This window comes from Aptenodytes patagonicus, chromosome 10, assembly GCF_965638725.1.
Source record: "Aptenodytes patagonicus chromosome 10, bAptPat1.pri.cur, whole genome shotgun sequence".
NCBI lineage: Eukaryota > Metazoa > Chordata > Aves > Sphenisciformes > Spheniscidae > Aptenodytes > Aptenodytes patagonicus.
The window spans coordinates 12,118,895-12,137,815 of record NC_134958.1 but is presented as its reverse complement, the minus strand read 5'-3'; the positions used below and the strand labels follow the sequence as shown (position 1 = coordinate 12,137,815).

Genomic DNA, 18,921 nt, shown 5'->3' with positions numbered 1-18,921 from the left:
CTGTCCCCCGCCTCGGGGTCACGACACGCTGGTGTTATGGGTGCGGAAAGCTGGGCTCCCCCTCCATGTTCTCCCTGACCCACGGGCCACAGACCTGTCCAGGTCTCCTGCTGAGGGGAAGGCACCATTTCCCATCCACCCCGTACCCCCATCCCGGTCTCTACCTGAGGGGAAGGCACCATTTCCCCCCCCGCCCCCCCGCCCCGTACCCCCTCCCGGCCTCTACCTGAGGGGCAAGCGCCATTCCCCCTGTACCCCCCTCCCGGCCTCTACCCGAGGGGCAGGCGCCATTTCACCCGCCCCGTACCCTCTCCCGGTTTCTACCCGAGGGGAAGGCGCCATTCCTCCCAGGCCTCCCTCCTCCCCATCCCCGAGGAACGGCCACAGCCGCGGCCCTTGCGGCCCCAGCGGCCAGGCCGTGCGGGACAGGAGAGCGCCGGAGCGGCGCGGCGCGGGGCGGGCGGAGGCGGCCGCCCGGCGGCGGGGCGGAGCGGCGGGGCCAGGCCGCGTCCCCGGCGGCGAAGCGGAAGGGGCGACGCCGGCCGGGCGGGAGCTCTCGTCTCCTCGGAGCGGCCGCCGCTCGGCAGCCCCCGCCGGGCATGTCACCGCCCGGCCCCGGCCCCGGCCCCGGCGAGGCGGCCTCCCGCGTCAGGGAGGCGGCGGGAAGGGACCCGCTGGCCGCCGACCTGCGGTGCAGCCTCTTCGCCGCCGCGCTGCAGAGCTACAAGCGCGACTCGGCGCTGAGGCCCTTCCCGGGCCGCTACGCGGGCGGCGACACCAAGGACTTCGAGGGGCTGGTGAGTGCCAGTGCCCCCGGCCCCGGGGTGTATATCCGAACCGGGAGTAGGGTGTTCTACCCTCGGAGTGAGAAAGCAGCCTTGTGAAAGGGCTAGTTAGATGTGGGAGCCCAGGCCGAGCGTGCCTGGGCTGTTCTGGGGGAGAAGCGGGCGAGGTTGCCCTCTGAGGTGAGGGCAGCGGCACCTCAGGGTTACAAATAAAGCAGGATGAATTGTTTATCCAGTCAAGGAATCCAGGTTTTAAAGTACGTTTGGGATTCTGACCAATAAACCCACACTTGGAAACTTCCAAATCCAGTGTTGGACTATGAAGTCTTAGAAGAGCTTGCCCTACATGAAATTCAAATTACTTTTGAAGGGTTTGTATTTTACATGGCCTGAACACCCCCTGTGTCTATCCCGCTGCAGATGCTGCACTGTGATGGCTTGTTTTCTTTCAGGAGTTTGTTTGATTGTTCTTGTATGTACCTTACAGATATTCTTGGTAAATACAAATATTTTATAACTTGTCTGGTATTTGCTTTTAGAACAAGTGACAAACTTTCCCACAAACTGGATACAAATGTTTATATCAGAACAGAAACTGTTTTTTAGTTTACAACCGATGAGGGTGAAATATTGTTTTGTTTTCACTAGAGGTCTCTGTTTAATCATAATGAAAAGAAGGAGCTTGTACTAAATGCCTCTCTTGTTAGCTTGCAGATACCAATGCTCTACCAAGCCTGAAAGAACTTCTGGAGCCTGTTCCAAACACAGAGAAAAGGACCTGGGATTTGTTTAGTTGGATTTTATCATCTAAGGTCTTCATGATACAAAGTACTAAGAAACAGGAGGTAAGTTTTGAGTTCTGAAAGTCTTGATCAGAATTTGTCTTTTAAGGCAAACTTGCACTTCAGAAAGTATTTCCTCCTGCCCCAAGTTAGTTGGTTATTGTGAGAGCTTGACAGTTCAACATGAATGCATTTTTTTTCTGTATATAGAGAGGGTTTTTTTTTTTTAAATAAAGTTTTCAGGAACACTACTTGGAAGAAATAGTTATCACTGTCAGTAGTTGATGATGGGAAGTGATTGTAGTTGGTTACTCCCATTAACATAGCATGTACCTGCACGTTCTAGACCAAGATAGTCCAACTCAGTTGTCGTGGAGCTAGGTCCTGCTTCTCACTGAGAAAGACAATTTTGTACTTCTGCATACTGCCCCAAAAATGGAAAAGTCGAGAGCCACTGAGAAAATTCTGTAACAGGGATCAAAATAGTTGTAGAGATTAGCAGCAAGATGAAAACAACGTCTGTTTTCACTTTTTTCCTCTTCCAAGATCAGCTGATGAATATATATCGTCTATACATACCGTAGCCAAAGTGGCACGGTAGAATTGTGATATTGTCCTTACATCATCAATTAATTCATAATCACAATTCAGGTTTGTTTTTTTTTCTGGAAAGAAGAGTTAGGATTTAGCTTTGATAGCAAGGAACTGTCAGAATTCTCACTGTACGTTTATGCCTTCTGAATTGTGACAGTGTTGAATGCTAATGCAGAAAGCTTAATCAAAATACATAAAGCAGCGTGAAAGACTAAGGGACAGTAAGCAAAATTTCCAGTGAGTGATCTAACCCCATAAGCCAACACTCATATTCCTTCCTGTTTTTGAGTACGAGAAGATCCAGGAACTCACAGGGATGTCTGGGGCTGCGGTTCCTGCTCCGGACTACCTCTTTGAGATCGTGTATTGCGATCAAATGAATACCAAGTTTGCTGAGACCAAGGGAGAGCGGGACCTCATCTATGCCTTCCACGGCAGCCGCCTCGAGAACTTCCATTCCATACTGCACAACGGCCTGCACTGCCATTTGAACAGGGTGAGGCTCCTGGTATTGACACCATTTTCTGCTGGTCACTTGCAGATAGTGACACTTTTTAAAAATAGGCCCAAATTCCTTTAGGGATATGAAATGTGCTGATGATCTTACACTGCTGTTTTTACTTCAGTGTAGGCCTTTGTGGATGGTTGTGTTGGATTTTCTAGTTCAGCCTGAGGGTAAAAACTGGAGGCAGCATGAAACCCTTTTCTCCGGTGTGACGAATTATGGCTATCCTTTGCTTCTTTGTACGGAAGTGTAATGCCTCTGAAAATGCTGGCCTATCTGACAGCCTGCAGCTGGAAAGTGCCTGTGCATGGAGGAGGAGGATAGCAGCCCAGGCAATGCAGAGATTCTCTCTTTCTGCCTGGCTTCAAGTTTAGATCAACTAAGTTTTAGGTGCTACTTGCAAATGGAGCCTTCTTTAAATGGCCTGGTTAAGGGAGACATCCTGTAGGATTTGCACCTCTTCCGATTTCAGCAGAAAGGCAGTTGGGACTCCTGGCTTTTTGTGTCATCTGTAAAGCAGCTTTGACACAACAGCTGTTTAACCTTCCAGTCAACCTGGACCATGTTTTTCCCCCCCACATTCTTTATGAGTAATGGCTTATCAGGTACAGTGGACTTACTGGATTAATAATTTTAGCCAGGGTGGCAAATCTCCTGATTCAAAGTTATTAAAACAGTTAGATTTGAAAGGAATTCACAATTGAAAACTACTTCCCTCTTTTCTAGTAAAGCATGGATTTAAATGCTAGTAAAGCCTTGTCTTGTTTGTGGAGGTTGGATTATTTGAATGACGGCAGTCTCAATAAATCAGTGAAATGCCTCTAACAGCAGTGCAGTCATGTTGATATAAAATACTTACGCTGGCAAACTAAATCCAAATCCGGGAAAGCATGAATCTGTCCACACCAAGGGCTGTGCCAAGCAGCTAATCTGAGGGATGGGAGAGGGCAGCTGCCCCACCCCTAGGAAGTTGTGCCAGGACAAAAACAGTGCATGGACCAGGCCCAACACGGGTCAGAAAAGCCTTTCTTAGTTTACCTTCAGAAACAGAACTGCCAGTCTGAAAGTAAAGAACACTTGTATGTTGTTTATAGTTTGTGCTACAGGATTTTAGGACGTATTTCTGCTCCATTTCAGACGTCCCTGTTTGGTGAGGGTACCTATCTTACCAGTGACCTGAGCCTGGCTCTCCTTTATAGCCCTCATGGTCTTGGTTGGCGGCAAAGCGCGTTGGGCTCTATCCTTAGCTGTGTAGCTGTTTGCGAGATCATTGACCATCCAGATGTAAAGTGTCAGGTCAAAAAGAAAGGTGAGTCTATTGCAATAATAACTATGTGTAGTTCATCTTTACTTAGCACTTCTCATATTTCAGCTTTGTGCATATATGCTATCATATGAACAGTGCAGTGTATGGAGTGTGGATACCCTTCAGCAGAAACTGGCTGCAGACTCCTTTTCCGATTGACCCCTCACAAATGCACAACAGCCTCGTTGTCTGTGAAGCTTCTCTTAAAATAGTATATTTAAGGGGTAGAAAATATTTTGGTGGCATCATCTGTTTTTCCTAGTTTCAGTAGTATGATAAAATCATGTTCCATAATGCCTGATCATTTCACCTGTGATGGTGGAACAGAAGCATCACAAATGTATCAAGAATGAGCTATGTTAGATGTCTGGGAAGCCTCTGCTCAGATTGTCCTTCTCCTTTGACTTCTTCCTGCTTGCAGGGCTCAATCAGTCCTTCGACGTTGTTTTTCTTTCCCTGTTAATATTAGCAGCTCCTCAAGCACTGTGTGGGAGACCGGCCTCCTTTTCGCTCTGGTCTGGGCCATGATACCATCCATACCAAGGATGACTGGGAGTGGTATAGCCTCAAGCAAACTTTTCAGTCTATTCTTGGATGCTAAGGGATTCAGGGGAATACCAAGACTAGATCTTTGGTTATCTCATTCCCACTCTTGTGTGTGTATGTGTTGGGGGGTGGGTGGGTGTTGGTTGTTTGCTTTTTTACAGTTACTTGAAGTTGCGCATCTCTTTTTGCTTTTCTGTTCCCCAAAAGACCACTTCTTTTCTCTTCCCATGCAGATTCAGAAGAAATAGACAGAAAAAGAGCAAGAGTGAAAAACAGCGAAGGGGGTGATGTACCACAGAAATACTTTGTTGTCACAAACAATCAGCTCTTACGAGTTAAATACTTGCTAGTATATTCACAGAAACAGCATAGGAGGTAAGAGTTCAGCTGTCTAGAGTGATGAGCATGCTATGACAGCCAGATAAGCACATCTCATTTTTGAAAAGCAACAGAAAACAAGCAAGAAAGATATGCGGCACTGCCAGAATTTGGTTTTAGTCTGTTTCCTGTGAAATAAGGCTTACACCGTCATGTTGCCTCTGTCTCACTCTTTGACACCCCCAGGTTCAGCTAAATTTGCTTTTTCGCCAGACCTGTAAGCACTTAGTATCTTTGAGAGCTCTAATAATCCGTTTGTGGCAGGAAAGAAAGAGTGAAACACTGACAACTGCAGCTCTTAAAACTAGGGCAGTTTTAACTCTGCCCATATTTATCTTAAGTGGCAGCATTCACCCAGCTAATCAACATGCGTGTACAGGCCAGGTAGTTGCAGCTCTAAGCCACAGAGAAAGGTGTGAACATGGGGAGAAAAGACAGGGTTGTGCACGGTGACTTAGGGAAAAGGGATAAGGAAAACAGGCTTTGTTAGTTACGGGGATTGTGGAACAGCTTTCTGGTTTTATTGCACTAGCTTAACCATTTAAAATAACAAAACCTAAGATACTCTTTGCCAAGGTATTCGTGCGTCTCTGACAGAATTCATGCACTTTTCCCTTTTCAGGCCTTCTAGTCAATCTTCCTGGTTTTACACCCACCGTTTTGCCGTCATGATGATGCTGTACCTACTGCTGCTAATAGCGATAGGGGCCAGCAACTCGCCAACCTTCGTATACTACTGGCACAGAATGTTTGACTCAGAGAGATGAATTGCCCGAGATGATAAACTGTTATTTTCACCACGTGCCTTAATAATAGCCAATCTGCAATGCACTGCATCTGTTCCAGAGCTCTGGAAAGAAAGGTGCCTGGAGCTTTCCAGTTCTGTCTCCAATATATTATCCTCATGGCATCTTTCCATTTATTCTAATTTCTGTGTTCCAGTGATTCATGAGGATGCCCAGTACAGCTGAAAAGGATCACAATGGTGCAGCTTAGCATGAACCAATTGTTAAGGGTCCATGGGAAAAAGTTATTTAAAATTCATGAAAACTCAGTGTGGAAACACTCAGGTGTAAGTACTTTCTGTCAAACTGAGGTGGTAATATTTGCACAAGTTGGAAAGGAGGATTTTTCTGCATGGCAGGCAAAGCAACCTGTAGAGAGTCTTACTAGTTTGTTTTCAGAAACTGAATTTAGTGATGTTTAGCATGTATCAATGCAGATGGGATCATTTTTAAAACTAACTTTGGCTTTGGCCAGGAATTTTTATATTTGAGCATAATGATTGTAAGAAAACAACAAGAAATAAAACAACAACCAAAATGGAAGAAGTTAAATGGTGTCTAGTATGGGTTTTTTTCCCCCGTAAAACATCTACAAGGTTCGTGCTCTCAGCCATGATCTGTCTTGTCCTTGGTTAGTGTGCGGATCAGACAAACTTGGGCCCTTCAGCATCAATACTGTAAGGATTATTCCTATCAAACTGCCTTCCACTTGTATTTTCTGCACCAAGAAGAGGGCGGATGGAGGGTTCCACTTATGCTGCCACCTGACAGGCTTTTTGGGGTTGGGGCTGCCTGGGTTTTGGGATCCGGTTCAACATTTTTGCCTGTATTGAACTGTTTTCAGCCTCCCTTTATGAACAAATGGACTAACTAGCAGTAACGTGCCAACTATTTCCTGAAACATTTGTAAGAAATGGAGTAAAATGGCAGCAGAACTGGTAGGGTTGTATTTTATGTCTGTGAACATTTGTGGTATAGTTAGCTTCATGTAGACTTCACTTAGGCCTCCGCGTGACAACCTGTGCGCGATACTGTATGTTTGTAAGATAGACTGTCCACACGAAGTTCTCACAAAGAGGCTGAGTTTCCTCTGGTCAGAATTACGGCAGTTACGCTGAAGTGCTTTGGCTTAACGCTGATGTGTAAAACCTTAGTATCTCTCAGATTCATCTTTTCTAATCTTGAAGGGCATTTTGGGGATTTGTCTGAAAACACACATACAGGTATGCACAAGTTAGCCGTGCAACATAAACAGGGCAACACTCTCCCCCTCCTGCCCTAGTCCAAGTCCTTTGCATTTGCTGTTGTTACAAAGCAACCTACAACTACCTGAAACTGAAAAAGGAGCAAAGGACTGTCCTCCGATTGGGCATGGCATAAACCCGATGAAGAGCCCAGGAATTCTAGGCAAAGAAAAGCTCGATACGTGCCACAGTTCAAGCTTGCGGTCTAGCTTTTAGTAGTGGACTTGATAAACACAAGTTTTCATTGCACAGTGAACCCTAACCACAAAAAAAAAAAATCTCATCACATATTTCCAGCAAATGAGTCTATGATTACTACCTTACTCATTAAATATTTCAAAGAAAATCTCTTCTTTCTCTCATGTTGTTCTGGTACCTAATTGCCAGAAATAATGACCTGGTAATCAGGTTTTCTAACTCAAGGCTGAGAACAAGTTCATTTACAGCAACCCCTCTTCTTGGTGGATGGAGCTAGAAGCATTTATTCCAGTTAATTTTGCTGCCAGAACAAATTTATTTATTTATTCACCATACAGCCTGCAAAACAAGAACATTATAATCCAATTCCCCATTGCCTTTTACAGTCCATTAATAACGCTCACTGTTAAAGCACATTGCGTTGCCTCAGCCCAAGAAATGTACGTGCTAATTATAGCGTTGATTTGCAATTAAAATATACATAAACCAACAATTTATTGCACAACAAATTCAACTACTTTATAGTAGTTTACTCCTTGATATTCCAATGCAGAAACTTGGGGTTTGAGACGTGCATGGGGTTCCTGGGAGTATGTGCCCATTTCTGGTCCACCTCAGCATGTGATATATAATGTGCCATATATGTGTCAGTTTAGGGTAAAACCAGCCAGAAAACCTAGAGGTATTTGATGCTATCTAAAGGATATCGTGTTGTTAAAAGGCTCTTACATCTGCAAATGAAACATACTTTGGAACAGACAGGCTATCGGGGGCCCTTTGGAAAAGGAGGAGGTTAGGCAGCAGTTGTGGGGTGGATGGCTGTTTGCACTGCAGGGAAAGGCACAAACCTGGGAGTCCGCGAGTCAGACGAAAGGAACAGATGGGGAGGGACACGGCAGGGTTTTGAGGCTCTCTTCTTAGGGTTTCTTTGCATAGGAAAGTTTCTGAAGAGTAAGCAAAAGGAATGAAGGCATAGCGGCCGTTCAGCACTATCTCCTAATGTCTGTCTGGGCTTTTATTTGGCTTTAAGCCATTAGCTGAGCTCTCTTCCCAAGTGTGGGGCAACAGCATCCCTGTAGGGAGCTAGTTCCCAAGCTGGTCTTCTGCACCAGCTGCTCCAGGCTGTGTCCCCAGAGAGAAAAGTCTTGCAGGGGCTCTCATTGCAGATGCATGCAGTTCAGCACTGCGATTAAATCAGCAGGTATCGAAGGAAAAAATCAGCTTGTTCTGCTTTGCGCAGTTTAAATAGACCCACAAGAAAGAGGTGGCTGCAGGTAGGGGCTGAGTCCTGACGGACATGTCTCGAGTGCCCCTCGGAGGGCTCGTGGCCCCATCCCTCACGCTCCCAGGCCTGCAGGGATGCTGGGCACAACCTCCTCGGTGCTTCAGCTCCACATCTGCAGAGCGGGGTAACGCTGTCCTCAAAGGCAATGGGAAAATAAATACATTTAAGGTGCTCAGATTCTACCTTAGCAGGCCAGCAAAATACTTAATATCCTACTCCCACGCTTGTTTTCTGTGCTCCCTGCTGATTTCAGCATGTGTTTCCCAACGTGGCGAGATGCAGTCAGCTGAATTCATGCGAGTATTGTGCTGAGTAACTAACAATATTATGAATTCACCCAAGGTTCGCGTTAACCTCTTAAGCCACTTGCGTGGCTCTTTGAACATGCACAGTACTATAAAAATGCTAATGGGGAATGAATCAGAATTTCCTCCCGAACAAAGGACCGCTGTGTCTGAAGCAGGCAGCCCAGGGTGAGGTCGAGGAGTTGTAAAATACAGAGCTACCTGTGCCTATTAATATGTTCGTTACATTACTGTGGTGAATATTAAGGAACTGTTACCGAGTCAGACAAATCCCACCCTGCTGTGACTGCAAGAAGCGTGGCAGCTGGTGTTTCCCAGGGTGAATGGGCAGATTTTGGGGAAGTGGGAGAATTTTCCTCCCATAAGGGGAAACAGATAATAAATATATGTATGGAGAGATTTCAGGAGCCAGCTGAGGAGGAGGGCAGGTGCTGTTGGAGACCACGGTTTGAGGCACCGTGGGGAGAGAGGGAACCACTGCAGAAAGCAGGATCACCCCCAGGGCGGGGAGGAGCGAGGCTCCAGGTTTCGCATTCCTGATGAGTGATGCAAAAATCTTTTGCTCCCTAAAGTATGAATGGATTTAAGAAATGCAGAATCAGAAACATGGGGACATTCAAACCAGGCCTGGGCTTCAGTCCACCTCTGGCAGGACCCAGACCTGGGTCCATCCCCAGTGACCCAGAGGCTGCCCCAGTCCCCCAGGGAGGTGCTGCCTGCCTGCTCACTCCCCCTTCCTGCATGCATTGGGTGCAGAGCTTGGCAGCACGCTCTTCCAGTGACATTTTCCTTCTATCATGAAAGCTGTCACTTTGGGCACCTTGCCAACGCTCTGGGCTTCCCAAAATGTCAGCCTTGAGCACCAGCAACGGGAGGGAAGGTATCAAAAGGCAGGCAGAAAGAGCAGGGCTAGAGTGCATGCAAGCATCCTAAGGGATGTGCCGTCCTCCCAAGGTATGTATCCTTGCCAGCATCCCTATTTTCCTACCCTTCACCTAAAGCCAAAACTGGTTCTGCCCTCTCACTGTACCCATGGGGTGTCTTTACATGGGTGGGTCCCTCCCACAAGGGAAAAAGTGCTTCTTGCTCCTCAGAGAAGGTCTCTGAGCTCTCCTGCCGCTGTATAAGAGGGGACAAGTGCCCTAAAGTGTGTGCGCAATGCTGGACCTGTTCTCCCCCTCTCAGCAGAAAGTGGATGAAGAACGCTCTTACGTTAAAGACACTTTACTGCTTATTTGAGGCTTGCCAGAAAACAAACACACCTTCAGGATCTGCCTCCCATTAGCCATCATCAGTAATATAAACAGTGAGACCAAATGAGCATCTGATGAATAAATTAGCTTCCCGTACCATAAGTCATTCCCATTACCTTACAAGAAACTTTTATTTCCACTGGCCGAGCCAAGCCAGCCTGGCAGCAGCGAGCCCCGCTCCCGTTAGCGTTGCGTAATTAACCTTGAGCAGAATGAGCCCAGGAAAGCCGAGCGGCGATTACGCATCTTGTTGGAGTTTGGATGCTTCCTAAAGGGCTCACACTAATCCCGACCAGCCGGTCTGGGCTCCTGCAGCTCTAACTGAATTTTTTTCTCCTTGGGCAGCATGTTTAGCATAAATGATAGTTAGTGTGGGGAAAGGTAAGGGCTCGACACGTGTCCCCAGCTTGGCATCACCCTGAGCACCATGGCTTCCCGCATCCTCACTGCCCAGCCTCAGCCAACCTGCAAACACCACTTGCCACATCTCTAATTTTAATAATTTGTTAGCTGGGGCACTGGGAGACCAGTCCAGATCCTTTCTGACCGATGGAGATCCATTCCTTCTTGGATACAGGCTTGAGCAGACCCCCTTGGCACCCAAAGGAGATTTGCTTTCTTGGGGGAAGACATCTCCCAGCTTCCCTACACATGCAGCCACAGCAAGTTAAGAATTGTTTTTAAAACAAAGCTCTTTCATCCTGCTAAAGTCCAGACGCTCATTCAAAGCTGCAGTGGCCGCAGAAATGCCCAGGGAGCTGCCTCCTGCCAAGTCCAGAGCTCCTGAGCTGCCCAAAGATTTCACAAAACAAAAAAAACCCAACCCACCTGGCTCAAAACTAAATATCTCTTCAAAAGCAAAAAATGCATTTAACAACAATCAGCACATAACAAATAAATAATCTACTATTTCTAATTGCATGAAAGGGAACAACACGGTTGAATAAAGCCACCTCTTCAACTCACACCCAGAGAAGACGCCTCCACCTTCACAAGCAACTTCTAGCACATTGGTGAAAAGCAAAATAATCCATTTTACTCACCACAGCTTAGCTGATGCCCTCCAGCAGCCTCCCTTGCCCTCGCAGTGCAGCCAAAGACCATCAGCACCCACCTGGCACCCATGGGTGCTGATGGGCCCCTTCACCCACAGGTGCTTCCCATCACCTTCCTCGTTGGGACACCCCAGGCATCACCTGTGGGGTGGCTACACCCACCCTGCTTGGGGCAGAGACGAGATGCTGGCGTTGGGCTAAGCCATTAAGGTAAAGAAAATGTATATAAACGAGCGAGGTGCAAACAGAGAGGAGAAAATGTGGGGTTTGCTCCTATTAGCCCATGCCAGCTGCTGGGGACAGCCCAGCGCGTGGTCTGAGACCTGCCAGCTCGTGCCCCGGGACCTGGGGACAGAGACAGTCAAGAGGGGCTGGGCAGTGTCATATCTGGTTCTCACTCCCCAGTTACCCCAAATACTCTCTCTCCTGGTCAACCCTGTGTCCCAAAGAGCTGCTATGTAAGGATGTCTTCATACTGCTCCCTGCGTGCCAGAACAAGGCAGCAGGGACTCTTTTCCCTTCTGTCTCTCTCCAAAAGGGAGAAAAAAACCCCATCCCATCCCACAGCAGTTCTTCAGACCCCTCTTGCCCGAGCCCCTCCATATGGAAGCACAACCATAAATACCCCCAAATGTTTTTCACCCTGAGTACAGGCAGGAGACACATTCCCAGTTTCTGGCCAGAGACCCTCACCCACCGAAGTTGGGTGGCAAACCTCCTTATGACAGTCTCCAGAATGATCCTACGGGATAAAGCAGCCCCCAAAGCTGTGCCTTCCATCTCCTTGTGGGTACATCTCTTCAGCAGACCGTGTTGACAGTTGTCCCATTGGAGCCTCCTGATGCCACCCCACCATTTATAGCACCATCCTTGATGTTCTTCTCTGAGACTGAGACGGGTTTGTGTCTCTCATGCCTGGTAATGGCTGTTTCAATCCCCCTGAGACACAACTGCACGTCGTCCCGAAAGGAGGGGGTGTACAGTCCATAAATGACAGGGTCGGTGCAGGTGTGCAGCAAGCCAAAGAGAAAGAAGCTGTGGTTGACATACTCTGGCATCTTCTGGATCATGGCTGGCTGGAACCAGTACCACAAGCCCAGGAGGTAGTATGGGGTCCAGCAGATGATGAAGGTGGCAACAATCACTATGGTCATCTTGAGAGTCTTCATGCGTGCCTTGGAGATGCGGTCATTTTGATTTCTTATCAAACCTGCCAGGGAGAGTCAAAAGGATAGCTGGAGATGGAATAAAACCAGGAGAACAAAACCATCCATGAATGTGCTTCTGCCAGAGCGGGGAGACCATCTCATGGTCTGGTCCACGGCCCACGGGAAGCAGAAGACACCAAGAAGGGGCGTCAAGAAGTTTGTGTAAAACCCCTTAGTTGGGTTACCCTTCAAAGGGTGTTGGGACAGACCCAACAATGCTCCAGGCTGGAGCATGTTCAGTCATAGAGTCATGGTGGACACTAAAGGGCTGGGACCTGCTTACCTTTATTGATCTTTAACTGCTTACTGATCTCCCAAATGATCCGGATGTAGCAAACTATCATGACGCTCAGGGGGGTGATGTAGAGGGTGGTGAAGGTGAACATGTTGTAGATGGTTTCCTCCCAGTGCGCTCGGAAGCTCCCATGAGTAACGCACTGGGTGAAGTTCCCTCCCGGGACCGTGTGCAGGTGGAAGAGGAAAAGCTGAAATAGAGAACCAAGTAATAACTCAGAGAGGCTTTGGAACAGGGCACCACGTCCTGCAGATGCTCCTGGCTGTGCACGGAGAGCACCTCCCTGCCGCTGTCAGACTGGGAGAGGCGCTCTGGGCACCTAACTCATGGCTATGGCCAGGACACGTGGGATCTGACAGCTGTGAAATCCCATTTTCTGGCCATGCCAAATGTTATTTTGGTCAGGAACTGCTCAGGTTTGTCTTGGTCTGCTCCAACATGTTTTGCAGTGGTGCAGCAGTGCATTTTTGGGAGAAGATAACCACGTGCATGAAAAATAAAAAATAGTGGATACAATTTTTTCCCAGCCCTTAGCGTAACACCCTGATGGTGTTGCAATGAACGGGTGCTGAACACCCAATGCAGCAACCACACCGCTTTGCTCAGCAAAGCCAATCTGGTGGTGGTGGAACCCGTGGATTGGGATGGACTTGTTGGGGCTGCCGGGATGGGGAAGCCCTTCTCCAAAACCACCCCAGCCTGGGCAAACCACACAGGGAGGGCACTGAGCCCTACCTGGGGCAAAGCCAGGAGCACGCTGCTGGCCCAGGCGACGCGGAGCAGCAGTCCGTTGCGGCGGCGAGCACGGGAGAAGGGATGGAGGACAGCCGCATGCCGGTCCAGGCTGATGACCACCAGCACCAGGGCGGCCGCGTACATGGCAAAGAGCTTGAGGAAGTTGAGGACCTTGCAGGAGACGTCCCCTCCGTACCACTGCACCGTCACGTTCCACGCTGCGTCCAGGGGCATCACTGCCACCGTCACCAGCAGGTCAGCCAGCGCCAGGCTGAGGATCAGTGGCCGCACGTGGGATTTCCTCCTCTTCCTCAGCAGGCTGCCGAGCACTGCTGCATTGCTGCCTGCCGCCAGCAAGAAGAAGATGGCTGTGACAATCACGCGGACCCTCGCCGCTTGCGTGAACCGGGGTTTGACCCAGTGCTCAGGGCAGCCATAAGCCGAGATGTTGGCGTCCCCCTCCACGGTGGGGCAGTGGGAAGATGCGGGGAGCTGCTCGTCACTCATCCCCTGCCGAAATGGAAGCGGCAAAGTAAACCCCCTCTTATGGGCTGTGTCATGTGCTGCAGCTTCAATATAAGGAGAAATGGGGAAATGGTGGGATCTGCACTAGAGGCACCAGCAGCAACCTGCCAGTCCTGGCCTGTGCCTGCCTGTCCCCTCCGTGTTGCCCGTTTTGCCAAGCTGCCGCACCTCCCGGTCGCGGTGACACTGCCCGGCTGCCCTCTTTGGCTAACCCCTGCCATAGCTATAGTGATTGCTCACACAGACATATATTTTTAGCTCTTTGCGAGGCGGCTGAGCAGCTGGGAAGTGGGAGCAGTGGCCAGGACCACGAGACGAGCTGCTGCCCGCCAGCGCCTGGCCAGGAATGGGTCACACCGGAGCTGGCTCAGCCTGTGCTGGGGCAGCCGTGCTCGGTTCAAGGATTTGTCCTTCCAAAGGGGCTTTGCAAGCAGGGCTCAGCTTTTTAGAAACCCCACGGCACTTTCCATTAGTGTGTTAAACCTTAATGGCCCACCTCCATCTCCAGCGCTGGATCCGGGGCCGTGGGTGGGAGCATCTGGGGGTGGCCAGGAGGGAGAAGGGGGATCCCACGCTGTCTGGGGACTGACAGTGGCTCTCAGGAAAGGATCCCGGTGGCATTTAGGAGCCTGGACCTTCCCAGGACCCAGGCAGCACCAGCTCAACACCTCTGTCCCTTTGCCTTCGGGAGGCAAAGCAGGAGGAGGAGGTGAAGGTAGAAACACACCCACACTGGGGGGAGCTGGGGGTGATGAGCAGCGTGGTGGTCCCCCATGGCTTGATTTAATTGCCCTTTTTGCCCGAGCACAACCAGCTTGGGGACAACTCACATTTCAAGGGCAAATACTTCCAAATCTCAGGGACATGAGCTTTTAACGGTCCCAGCTACAGGTAGGGTATGTCTCTTACTGTTTCAAGCACCTTCTGGTTTGCTGATACCAAAATAAAGTGTTCCCCACCGTTGCACAAATAACACGAGCAGCAGAGATCAAACCTGTCTCCCCAGCTCTGCGGGATGGAGATGCCGACACCTTGCAGCAAGCCGCCCTCCTCCAGCCCCCACCACCCATACCCTGAGCCCCTGAGACCGAGCCCCCTTGCTGTCTTCGCCCCCATCCCTCTCCAAAGATCAACCCAACAAGCAAGCAGCGAAAAGAAAAAGCACTTGAAAAGTACCAAGCTGCTTGCTGGCTGTCTGGGAGAAACAAGGGGAAACCCATACTGAGGTCTGGATTTGTCCCAGCTGATGGGAACGTACCTGGCATACGCATGCCCTGATGCCAAGAGAAGATGCTCCTTGTTTTGCCCCACGGGTCTCCCACCGCCACGGTGCCGAGTCAGGATGCTCCAGCCCGTCTTTGCATCACATCCCTGCAACAAACCCCTTGAAGCAGCAAAATTTTCCCTTGCTGGTGGCTGAGCCGGGAGCTACGCTGTTTTTAGCACAGGCGTATGCAGGCATCTGGAGATGGCAATGCTGATGCAAACATCCCCTGCACTGGCAAACCAGGAGTGGGGCACACGGAGGTGGGCACCCACGGGCAGCCCGGCTCGGCAGCTGCCAGTGTTTCACCCCCAGGAAGGGACTGGCACCCCTGCCCTTGCGGGCTTAACGAGCTGCCCAATTTCAGGCTTAATGAGCAAGCAGTGGGGACGATGACAAAGCCGCTGTATTGCAAGAAATGGCCAAAATTCAAGATGTTGTGGCCAAATGTGGCCCCATCAGGGATAAGTGCCAACACTCCCTGCATCGGTTTTCTATAAATACAGGAAAATGAGTTAATTATCCCTGGAGTTAGTGATGAACGTCCTGTTGCTCAGACAACCGGGAGACTCACAGCACACACAGACACACACACACACACGCCCCAGCAATGCTCCTGGACCACACAGGTCCGTGGGAGCATCACAGATGAACACAGGTACGTGCCTGGACTGGAAATGCTGTAGGGAGGGAATTAATAAGGAGAAACTTGGGTCATTTTGTCATTTTAATGAATATACTCTTTCCTCTGCGCTCTATCAGTTCCCACCTTGTTCTTTTTGTATTTCTTTCAGCGTAACGCAGTGAGAGCTTTGATGTGCGGTGTGAAAGCCTGGGAGGGAGAAAGAGCTCACAAGGGCTTAAAAAATGCAATGCGCAATGCAAGGCCAGGGAGGGAAACCGAGGATGCCCTGCTCCTCCGGCCAGCAAAAGTAAAAGAGCTGTGGGGACGACAGTGGGCCAGCCCCAAGCCCCTCTGGAGCCAGCGCCGGCACGCACGCTCCCAGGGGCATCGCGGGGACAGTAATCACATGCAAACAGACCTTCACATCTCCTGGTCTATTAAATTAAGAAGCACATGGTGTACGGGGGGACTGCAGGTCTCAGGCTGGCAGCGGTGCTCCACGTTGTTCCCCGAGAGGACAAGGTTCACTTTCTGGGATAGGAGGTTTTCCGTCGTTAAACCTATTCCCACTTATTTTTGGGAGGAAATACCCAAGCTCTGGGGGGGGCGGGGAAGTTGCACCATCTTTGAGGCTGCTTTGCTTGCAGGAGTGCACAGCAAAAAAGGAGGATTTTTTTCCCCTTTGTGGGGTTAAGAGTCAAATTGTGTGGCAGAGAGACCGGCCTCTGAGACCCAGGAGATGCTGCAGGCGTTGGACTATGTCAGCCCTTGAGGCATCACTGTCCATTGGGGTCCCTCAAACCCTCCATCACTTCTGCATTTAACTGCCAAAAGGGATCCGGCTGGAAACTCTCTGCTCAGAGATGCGGAGGGCAATTTATGCGTTCAAAGTGGTTTACATCCGAGGGGAAAGAGAAAAGCAGACCCACCCCCAGCACTGCCAGCCCTCCACCCAAAATGCGGTCTCACAAGCTGAGAGCGAAGGGACATTGTTCTGCCAAGACCCCGTTTCAAAGCTGCTTAACAGCTGCAGCCCCGGCATCAACAATATCCCTCCGGAGGGGGATACCAGCCCCCCAGTCCTGCCGGAGCCTGGCTGAAACCCCAAAGCCACCGCGGGCAGAGCGGGAGGGCAGGTGCCCAGCGAGCACCAGCCACCCCTGCCATGCAGGAGGGGACTGTCCCCATCGCCTCGTTACCTGGCCAGAGCATCGCCTGCCGGCACAGCGGGAAACAGCTTGGTCCCTGGGGAAAAAAAAGCACGGAAACTACAGAGAAGTTGGGTGGAAGCCCATTTATTACAGCAGCCACCTCCTTCTTGCATTAGACTCCTGCTTAAAGCCGAGATTAATTCGGCCCCACATGCTCATCCTTATTTTTCTTTTCATTTAGCTCTTTGCACCTGCACTAAAGCAATTAAATAGCGAGTCAGGAATGTATTCCCTGTTTGTCCTCCTTCCTGGCTGGCTGCCTTTTTGTCTAGAAATGTCCTCTCCGTCCCTGACTATGATGCAAAAAAGGGACAGGATTTTTCTTAGGAACTGTAAGCCTCGCTCATGCCACAACAAAGCTTTTGGTCCCTGTTCAGAGGGGATTTTTTTAGCATGCCATCACGCAGAAATGTCCTGGGCATGCATTAGCAATAAGTCTTATTTTAAGGGTGGGGTCCTTTTTTCTCCGGCGTTTGCGCAGTAACCCCCTTGTGTTTTCTCTTTTCTTTTTGCTCGTCTCCTCAAAGGCCAGCTTGGATGTTGTCTGCTCAGCAGCCTTCAGCTGAATCTCTGAACACTGGTTTAACGATCAGAGGGTTTTGGTCCCCAGGATTAGGAAACAGCGCTGGCAGGCAGGGCTTGTTTCCATACACCCCAGCTCGGCTCTTTCCGAAATCCCCTCCTTTTGGCATGCTGCCCCAGTACATCCCCGGAGCTGCAGCCCAGCACTGGGTCCCAGGGAGTCAGAGCATCTCCAGGGTCCCCAAATAGGACTTTTCTCCCCAAATCCATGCAGATCATCCCAGAATGCCGGAGAAAACAGAAATCAGAAAGCCACAACAGGTAGCACAGCCCCAGTGGCAATTTTTTGCACAAGCAGACCTTGAACAGAAGTACAAGCACTGTGTTTTTCCCTTTTCTCGTGCAGGGAAAGTGGCATGGGGTATCATTTCCATTAACCTAGTGCAAACGCAGGGCAGGGAACCTGCTGCCATTTATCCTAATAAATCACTGCCAGGGTCTTGGCTTCACAAAAGAGAGAAAAACTTGTCTTTTCACCTCTGAGAGAAACTCCTGCTGCTGGGCATTACAGGGGGGTAATGATGGCTTTTCTTCGAGCAGAGCCATCCTACAGCAGCACCCTCACTTGCACCCTCGCCCCCAGCACCATCACTCCAGGCAGGTGCTTCTGCCGGGCTGGCTGTCCGAAAATTCCCCTTTGCTCAGACAAACCTCATGATTTCAGTTTTTAATGCTGATTTTTTTTCCCCTCCAATATTCTTTTCCTCCTCCAAGCCTTGAATTGTCACAGGAGCAGCTCGTCCAAGGAAATTTTTGTCTCATACTGGACTCGAAACAGAAAGTCTAGTCAGGGACATCTGACATGCGATGTTTTTGTGAGTAAATACCAGCGTCCATGAAGTCATTTCCCAAGGTTAGAAATGAGCTCACCTCTGGAACGGCTTCTCTTCTTACCCAAAGTTCACAAGTCAAGCAGTTGTGAAGCTCCCAGTTTTCATCCTTATTAAAAAACAGCACCGGGGCTGCGTGCAGTGCAGTGCCGCCTCTGGCTGTATGCTACAGATGGACCCTGGGCATTGGCTATCGCGGGGCATCACCCTAAATTCCCCGAAGTCTTTGCAGCAAAAGACAGAGGACCAAAGCTCAGCGGTCATGGGGGATAAACCAGCGGCTCATTCTGTCTGCTCACCCGGCCCTGGCCATTCTGCCGAGCCTGCCAAGAGGGATTATAATTGCTGTCCCTCGTGGGGATAATCTGGGTCATCCCGTCCCCCTCTTAAAAGTCCTTGTTTAAAGCAGAGGGAGGGATCTTTCCTGCCCACCCGGCTCAATATCTTGGCAAACTGTGTCTTTGGGCCATTTCTTGGTGAAATAACGTGCTGTTTCTGATGCGGCTTCATATATCGGAGCCTCACCGGAGCCTTCACCAGTAAAAGTCCTTCTCAGGGGGGTATCATGCCATCAGACAGTGGTGCTGAGAAAAACATGCTCTCGATGCTCAAACCCACTACAATT

General features: G+C 49.8%; 2 protein-coding genes across 3 annotated transcripts; one reads left to right on the top strand and one right to left on the bottom strand.

Annotated features, from left to right (window-relative positions):
- The first annotated feature begins 560 nt into the window (after nt 1-560).
- On the top strand, nt 561-6,233 carry PARP16 (poly(ADP-ribose) polymerase family member 16). 2 transcript variants are annotated; one of them, XM_076348068.1, is made up of 6 exons: nt 561-797; nt 1,493-1,630; nt 2,451-2,657; nt 3,804-3,975; nt 4,752-4,893; nt 5,519-6,233. In XM_076348068.1, exons 1-6 carry the CDS (start codon nt 600-602, stop codon nt 5,661-5,663), a joined length of 1,002 nt encoding a protein of 333 aa, XP_076204183.1. In that variant the 5' UTR covers nt 561-599; the 3' UTR covers nt 5,664-6,233. The 2 variants fall into 2 exon arrangements, with proteins under 2 accessions (XP_076204183.1, XP_076204184.1); XM_076348069.1 differs by lacking the exon at nt 2,451-2,657.
- A 2,702-nt stretch (nt 6,234-8,935) lies between these two features.
- LOC143164949 (gonadotropin-releasing hormone II receptor-like) lies at nt 8,936-15,316 on the bottom strand. Its single transcript, XM_076348067.1, has 4 exons — nt 15,043-15,316; nt 13,260-13,769; nt 12,513-12,714; nt 8,936-12,231 (listed from the first exon to the last, which is right to left on the bottom strand). The coding sequence occupies exons 2-4, from the start codon at nt 13,764-13,766 to the stop codon at nt 11,822-11,824; spliced, it is 1,119 nt and encodes a 372-aa protein (XP_076204182.1). The 5' UTR covers nt 13,767-13,769; nt 15,043-15,316; the 3' UTR covers nt 8,936-11,821.
- Between the last annotated feature and the right edge of the window lie 3,605 nt (nt 15,317-18,921).